Here is an 8,575-nt window from a genome sequence, read left to right as displayed (position 1 = left end):
TCATGCATAATTTCTTCGTATAAAGAATGAGGTATTGCACTCGCACTAGCACCCATATCACATAAGCCATGATAGCAATGATCTCCTATTTTAACAGAAATAACAGGCATGCCTACAACAGGTCTATGTTTGTTTTTAGTATCGGGTCTAGCAATTCTAGCAGCTTCATCACAGAAGTAAATAACATGCCCATCAATATTATCAACCAAGAGATCTTTAACCATAGCAATACTAGGTTCAAATTTAATTTACTCAGAGCGTGTAGGTGTTCTAGCATTACTCTTACGAACCACAGTTGAAGCTTTAGCATGATCCTTTATTCTAGCAGGAAAAGGTGGTTTCTCAATATAAGTGGTAGGAACAATAGGATCAACATTATAAGTGATAGTCTTTTCTTCAACTTTAATAGGTTCAACTACTTTTACTTCAATGGAAGGATGATATTTAAACCACTTCTCCTTAGGGAGATCAACATGAGTAGCAAATGATTCACAGAAAGAAGCTACTATCTCAGAGTCAAGTCCATATTTGGTGCTAAATTCACGAAAAACATCAGTATCCATAAAAGATTTAACACAATCAAACTTAGGTGTTATACTAGACTCCTTACCTTCGTCGAGATCCCAATCTTCAGAGTTGCGTTTAATTCTTTCCAATAAATCCTATTTGAATTCAATAGTCTTTATCATAAAAGAACCAGTACAAGAAGTATTGAGCATGGAGCGATTATTAAGAGAAAGCCGGGCATAAATTTTTTGAATAATAATTTCCCTCGAGAGATCATGATTGGGGCATGAATATAACATTGACTTAAGCCTCCCCCAAGCTTGAGCGATGCTTTCTCCTTCGCAAGGCCAAAAATTATATATATAATTACGATCACGATGAACCTGATGCATAGGATAAAACTTCTGATGAAATTCCAATTTCAATCCGTTGTAGTTCCATGATCCAATATCATCGCATAGCCTAAACCATGTCAATGCCTTTCCCTTCAAAGATAAAGGGAAGACCTTCTTATTGATAACATCCTCGGGCATACCTGCAAGCTTAAATAATCCACAAACTTCATCCACATATATTAGGTGCAAATCAGGATGTAATGTTCCATCTCCTGTAAAAGGATTAGCTAGCAGTTTCTCTATCATACCCGAAGGAATTTCAAAGTAAACATTTTCAGTAGGTTCAGTAGGTTGAGGAGCAACTCTTTGCTCTACTGGTCGGGGTGAAGATACCCCGAACAAGCCCCTCAAAGGATTACTTTCCATAGTAACAAGTGACAGTAAATTTCAGCACACTATATAAATTTTTCCTTACCAAATTCCACTTACCAAAGGCGCTTCAGTCCCCGGCAACGGCGCCAGAAAAGAGTCTTGATGACCCACAAGTATAGGGGATCTATCGTAGTCCTTTCAATAAGTAAGTGTGTCGAACCCAACGAGGAGCAGAAGGAAATGACAAGCGGTTTTCAGTAAGGTATTCTCTGCAAGCACTGAAATTATCGGCAACAGATAGTTTTGTGATAAGGTAATTCGTAACGAGTAACAAGTAACAAAAGTAAATAAAGTGTAGCAAGGTGGCCCAATCCTTTTTGTAGCAAAGGACAAGCCTGGACAAACTCTTATATAAAGGAAAACGCTCCCGAGGACACATGGGAATTATCGTCAAGCTAGTTTTCATCACGTTCATATGATTCGCGTTCGTTACTTTGATAATTTGATATGTGGGTGGACCAGTGCTTGGGTGCTGCCCTTCCTTGGACAAGCATCCCACTTATGATTAACCACTCTTGCAAGCATCCGCAACTACGAAAGAAGTATTAAGGTAAACCTAACCATAGCATGAAACATATGGATCCAAATCAGCCCCTTACGAAGCAACGCATAAACTAGGGTTTAAGCTTCTGTCACTCTAGCAACCCATCATCTACTTATTACTTCCCAATGCCTTCCCCTAGGCCCAAGTAATGGTGAAGTGTCATGTAGTCGACGTTCACATAACACCACTAGAGGAAAGACAACATACATCTCATCAAAATATCGAACGAATACCAAATTCACATGACTACTTATAGCAAGACTTCTCCCATGTCCTCAGGAACAAACGTAACTACTCACAAATCATATTCATGTTCATAACCAGAGGGGTATTAATATGCATAAAGGATCTGAACATATAATCTTCCACCGAATAAACCAACTAGCATCAACTACAAGGAGTAATCAACACTACTAGCAACCCACAGGTACCAATCAGAGGTTTTGAGACAAAGATCGGATACAAGAGATGAACTAGGGTTTGAGAGGAGATGGTGCTGGTGAAGATGTTGATGGAGATTGACCCCCTCCCGATGAGAGGATCGATAGTGATGAGATGGTGACGATTTCCCCCTCCCGGAGGGATGTTTCCCCGGCAGAACAGCTCCGCCGGAGCCCTAGATTGGTTCCGCCAAGGTTCCGCCTCGAGACGGCAACGCTTCATCCCGAAAGCTTCCTTGTTATTTTTTTTAGGGAAAAAGACTTCATATATCAAAAGATGGGCACCAGGGGCCTGCTAGGTGGCCCACGAGGCCGGGGGGCGCGCCCTCCACCCTCATGGCCAGGGTGTGCCCCCCCTTCGGTTGATTCTTTCGCCAGTAATTTTTTATTAATTCCAAAACGTGCCTCCGTGAAGTTTCAGGACTTTTGGAGTTGTGCAGAATAGGTCTATAATATTTGCTCATTTTCCAGCCCAGAATTTCAGCTGCCGGCATTCTCCCTCTTCATGTAAATCTTGTAAAATAAGAGAGAAAAGGTATAAGTATTGTAACATAATGTGTAATAACAGCCCATAATGCAATAAATATCGATATAAAAGCATGATGCAAAATGGACGTATCAGCTTGTTTGGTTGTCTGCACGCTTTTCGCGTTTCCCAGGATCCTGTCCCCGTTGAGCCTGTTTGAGGGTATGCAGGCTTTTGACCATGTTTTGTGTGTCGTTTGGTCGCCTGCATTTACCCCGTCCCGTATCCTCCCCGGTAGTGTAAATTGCACTACAACAAGCCAACATTTGAGGAAATGGTTGATTTGAGCATTCCTCTGGAGCCTGGCTGATGCTTTGAGCTTTGTGTCGATGCAAGCATTCATGCGGGTAAGCAAATAGCCAAATCTTGGCCCACTAGAGGTTGCATGAGTCCGTGCAACGTACCAAACACGTCGTAGTCTGTCCAGAAGCTGCAAGCTCATGGACATGACTATTATGTTAGTATAAACCTTGTTTTTGGTCTCGTGAGAGCATCTACAACCGGACTTGGCAAATCCGACCCCTCAAACGTCCGTGGATGCGCCCGAGCGCGCCCGCGGACAGTAACCGGTCAAGCCTCAAATTCCCTTCTCACAACCGGACACCTCAATTAGCATATCTCAAATTCATACAAACTCATGCAACTACGTAAACGATGCATTACACGCATCGTCCGGCTACTACATAAACGATGCATTACACGCAACCGCGATGATCCAGCCCCGGAGGATCCGAGCGCCCGATGTGTCGACGCTATGAAGTCGCGCCAGACAGATCCTGCCATCGGTCGGGCGCTGTCCCTCGGGAGCGGCGGAGTGCAATGTGGACGGCTATTGCCTCCTCCAACCCGCACGGAATACACCCTAATCGATGGATCCAGACTGGTCGGAGTCAGATCCGCTGCCCCCCATGCTGGAGAAGGCCGGAGATAGCCCGACGGGAGCTTGGATGGCGGAGGGGAGTGGAGAGGAGTGGAGTGAAGTGGACTGGATTTGGTCCGGCGGGCGGATAGCGAGGAATATATGTCGAGTCGAGTGGGCCAGCGCGGGCTGAGGACGATGTGGCGGACCCCCCCCCCCCCTCAATATCCGCCTCATGCAGGCTGGATATGAGGGGTGCCGGTCAGCCCGGACGTCTAAGGCCCGTTTAGGTCGCATTTTTATGATCGGTAAGTGACTGGGCCGTCCGCCCAGATGTTTGAGGCGTCCGGTTGTAGATGCTCTGATGTACCATGTGTTGCACAAGTGACAGGTTTCATTTGTACATTCGCGTTGTTCTGGACTTGGTCCAGAAGGTTGTATGCCAGTTTAACAAGTTTGAGAGGGTTCTGTCAAGAGTCGGTTGTGTCCACGTATAAATAAACCAGCATTTTTTGCTGGAGAAAATGATCGAATGACAATCTGGGATTCGTTGCCTGAAACCTATTCTGTTTTATCTCCTCTGTTCTCTCTCGTTTCAGTCACAAGGAGAAGAAGCAGGCTGGCGGCTTAACTTATCACACCTTCCACAAACAGTCAGATTTAAAACTGATATAAGCATCTTACACTGGTCGATAGCGAATTGCAGGCACAGGCTTCAGCATTTTCAGAATCAAAGCAATCATTCATAACTTGACTCGCTGCAAACAGAACCTCCCCAACTGCATCCCTGGCAATCACTCCGGCAGCAGCAAGGCCACCTTTTAGTGAAAATGCTGCGTCACCGTTTATTTTGATACAACTACAATATTTCTATAACATGTACTAGTAGTACCCATGTTCCAAAAGCATGATTAAAACATTTTTTTCCTTAAAATGTAATTAACAAAAAAATGTTTAGATTCATCCAATAGAAATTGTACCTTCAGATTTGTCATGGAAAATAGTTTCAGTCTACACCTTTTCATTGCATTATACACTAACATACACATATAAAAAGTACTCCCTCCATCCCAAAATAAGTGACTCAACTTTGTACTAATTTTAGTACAAAGTTAGTATAAAGTCGATTCACTTATTTTGGGACGAAGGGAGTAGCACTGTAGCAGCCAAAATTGTATCTCGAAAATATGAAGGGAGTAGTAACAAAGAGGTTCTATCTAGGAACATCTGCGCGAATTCAAGACCTAGGGCGATAAAACAGAAATAAAACAAAATCCATCGAGAACCCATGGTGTTCCCCACACAGAATTATTTAGCAGGCGCATCTGAGCTTGTGTAATGATCGATGATGGTGTAACTGCCTTGACGCGAAATCGTATGCATAAATAATAGAGCTTGATCTCAAGCTGAAAACAAGATGGAGCCACCTCCACAAACCATCAAATAAGCGAGTTATTTCCTATTCTCCCTTACTTTCTAGCATAAGAAAGTGCTACCCATCTTTCTAGGCTCCTGCATTTTTCCACACATAATTGTTTCTTGCAAACGAGAAAATTATTTATATTTTTTCTTGTTTTTTACTCCCTCCGTTCCATAATCCTTGTCATGGTTGAAAAACCACGACAAGAATTATGGAATGGAGGGAGTACAATTGATGACTCTGGTGTTTCTTTCCTAGATTATAAATGATCAGAAATATGGTTACCTCGATTCTGAAATACTCATAATGCATGCAGAGCCGTGACAGCCACAGCCACATTGTTGCTTCCATGTCATAGGACATCAAAACTCAAAATTGAGAAACGATGCTGCAGAGCTGCACTGGACTGGAACGTGTGGGCAACACTACAGGTATCTTGGTGGAACTAGAAGTGAGATTACCATGAAAAGTGAACGGCATCGCTTATTTATTTAACACAACACTCTTTTAAGCTGCCTACCAGAACAAAAAGCACAAACTAAGATGGCATATTGCATTCTTCTGGAGCACCGTCCGTTAAAAAAAAAAACTACTAACAAAATATGAACATTATGATCCACGCACAGCTTGCTAATGTTCTGATAACAACATTATCTACTTGAAACGTGCCACAGGGAAAGAGTTTTTCTTTTTCAAACTATGAGCAGTATAGAAAAATGATTTCAAGCATTATACCATTAGCACAATTTGACATATTATAACGTTAGCAGATGGTCATGTTTCTACATCATCACCATCCCTCAAACACTACGCCAAGTTAACCGAATACATGGAGGTAGGAGTTCTCCAAAATCATTGGTATGCAGAAACCAATACAGACAACGGAAAGCTTGGTACAATTTTGGGTAACGAATCACCCAAGTTAGCTTAAAAGTGAACCACCATCGCTCAAACTATAAAAGCATGCATACATCAGCCAGAAAAAAGGCGACTGATCGGCGCCGGTGCGCCGGCCCAAAATTTCGGCCGGTCGCACCCTAGCCGCCCGATTAGCCCACCACGAGCCGTAGGATCCTCGTCCATCCAGTTCGCTTTCTTCTTTCTCACCCCGTTCATAATTCAGATCTGAAGAAACACTGCAGGACATGGCGGCCACCCATCATTGCTGCGTCGCGCAGCGCGCGGCTGCCCTTCCCCGTTTGTCGCCGTCGACAGCCGCCGCCGCTGATGCTTGCCGTGGACGCTCACAATGAAAAAGTTGTCAAAAAGCAGCTCTGTGTCGCGGCCCCTGTTGAATCTTTTGAAAACCTGGATCCAGCAAATTGAAGCTATTGTTGTAGCAAATGTTGCTGGTCCATCAAAGAATTAAACTCTGGAGGAAACATTTTTCGATGTTGGTTCCAGCAAAACAAAATTGTGGTTGTAGCAAATAATCGCTGGTACAAGAAGAACAAATTCTGATGGAAGCATTTTTGGATGTTGGTTCCAGCAAAACAAAACTGTGGTGGTAGCAAAAAATCGCTGGTACAAAAAGAACGAATTCCAGTGGAAGCACTTTTGGGCGCTGGTTCCAGCAAATCGCCCAGTCGGTTCCAGCAAACCTGGTCGTGGTTGCAGCACTCCCCGCCATGGTCACCCTGCAGCTCGCCGCTGTCACTGGTTCCAGCAAAATCCGGGGGCGGTTGCAGCTCCTGCCTCAACGGTTGTAGCATCTCGTGTGCTCCGCCGTCGCGCCTGCCGGTCGAGGTAGTAACAACTCCTTGCAGGTTGCAGCTCGCCCAACAAGGGTTGTAGCATCCACACCAGCCGGTGGTAGCTCGTCAGCTTGCGGTTGTAGCTCGGCTGTTACCAGCGTCGTCGCCGACCATCACCAACCTCGCCGACCGGCCTGTTGAAGCTCGCTGGCCGCCGCCCCCACAATCTCCTGCTCGCCCCAACTCCCGTACCAGCACCCCCCGTGCCCCTTCCTTCACACCGATGTGACTTGCAGCTAGTGGAGAGGGGGATTTAGTTGCCTTGGAGATCAGCAGAGGAGAGGGATTATGCAAGGAGAGGAGCAGAGGTCGTGTAGATGGGGATGGGGAATGAGTGCTGGAGCTCAGGGGCGAAGGGATAAGGCAGTCACGGGCGTGGGCGGTGCGTGGGGCCAGTGATGCGTGGAGAGGAGAAAAGAAAGCGGTATCTGCGCGAGTGAGCGGCGTGACCGGCCGAAGCTTGGGCCGGTCCGCCGATTTCAAACGTTTCCCCAGAAAAAACAACAGCCCACTTCAAACAAACATACCATAGCACAAAGAACTAATGCCTGTCGAATATCCACTTCTTATAAAGCGTGCAATGACTGTAACTCTGCATACAATGGCACATATGGCAGATATGGCGGCTGGCCATCTTCCAGATTGGAGATCACTTTGACTTGTCGAAGATCCATATTATAGCACATGAATGTGGTATAACACCCAGCAGTGAAGAATATCGTGTTGCATTCCGGATGAATCGCAATCCAACCAAAATCCATCGCAGCCCATCCAAAACGACCAAGAAGGTAGGCATCCATCCCTCGAAATATGTGTGAAGCTTCGATGCTGTGCTTCAATATCCATTTTCTGCTTTGATAGTCGTTCAGAACATAAACTACCAATCTAATGACACTATCTCCACCTCTCTGAAAATTGGCATAATGCAGCCGGCCCTGCGACCGCTGAATAAAACCGTCAACCAAACCACCAGGGACACTGAAGCTCATCCATGTTTCCCCCTCTGTGTCTACCACAGCTAGATGACTGGATAACCGACGAGCATTGGCTTGAAAATGCAGATAGCCATCAAGAAAGACAAATGCTGAACAATGGTCAATGGATCTAATTTGTTCGTTCCATCTCTTTTCCTTATAAACCCATCCTCCAGTTTCAGAAGAATACACCGCCACTCCAGCGATGTCAGGGTCCCAGGGAAAGATTGAATCCTGCTCTTCTACCAACTCAAACACATGGAAATGGGACGACAGGGCTGGGTCGAAGCCCAAGCGTGCGGTGGCCACCTCGCTGGTGGCCTTGCCGGAGCTCGGCAACACGACCCACTTCTCCGTGGCGGGATTGCACACGACATAACGGAACTCGTCACCTTGGGCGGAGGCGTCGCACCAGCGGCAGAGGAGGAGGCCGTTGCAGCAGTCCAACATGTGGACGGGCTTGTGGTTGGGCAGGAAGGCGCAAGATGCGTCGATCGGAGGGCGGCGTCTCCCCGGGAAACTTGTGAAGTGGAAAGGTGGTTCCAGAAACCACTCGAAGTTGCTGCCGTAGAAGAAGCCGGCCGGGGTTTGGGGGAGCCTTTTGCGGTGGTCGGGGTGGTCGATGAGGGCCAGCCAGTGGCTGGAGACGCACCTGAAGCGGAGGAGCGACTTGGCGGGGACGCGCGAGAGGATCTCGACGAGGAGATCGTCGGCGAGTATGTCGATCGCCGTCCCGCTCTGCTTCGTGTACCGGGCATGAGGAGAAGCGCGGCCTTCCTCCCCC

The 8,575-nt window shown here is 46.3% G+C and overlaps 1 protein-coding gene across 1 annotated transcript in view; it reads right to left on the bottom strand.

Moving 5' to 3' along the window:
• Nucleotides 1-5,770: 5,770 nt before the first annotated feature.
• The window catches only part of LOC123171268 (F-box protein At5g07610), a 3,574-nt gene continuing 769 nt past the window's right edge, over nt 5,771-8,575 (bottom strand). The window contains exons 2-3 of the mRNA XM_044588845.1: nt 6,665-8,568; nt 5,771-6,371 (exon numbers count right to left, since the gene is read on the bottom strand). Of these exons, the coding sequence (XP_044444780.1) occupies nt 7,384-8,568 (1,185 nt within the window). The 3' untranslated portion in view covers nt 5,771-6,371; nt 6,665-7,383. The remainder of the gene's footprint in view (nt 6,372-6,664; nt 8,569-8,575) is intronic.

The sequence above is a fragment of the Triticum aestivum genome, chromosome 7D (genome assembly GCF_018294505.1).
Source record: "Triticum aestivum cultivar Chinese Spring chromosome 7D, IWGSC CS RefSeq v2.1, whole genome shotgun sequence".
Lineage (NCBI taxonomy): Eukaryota > Viridiplantae > Streptophyta > Magnoliopsida > Poales > Poaceae > Triticum > Triticum aestivum.
The sequence above is the reverse complement of the archived record's forward strand: the minus strand, read 5'-3'. Positions and strand labels throughout refer to the sequence as shown.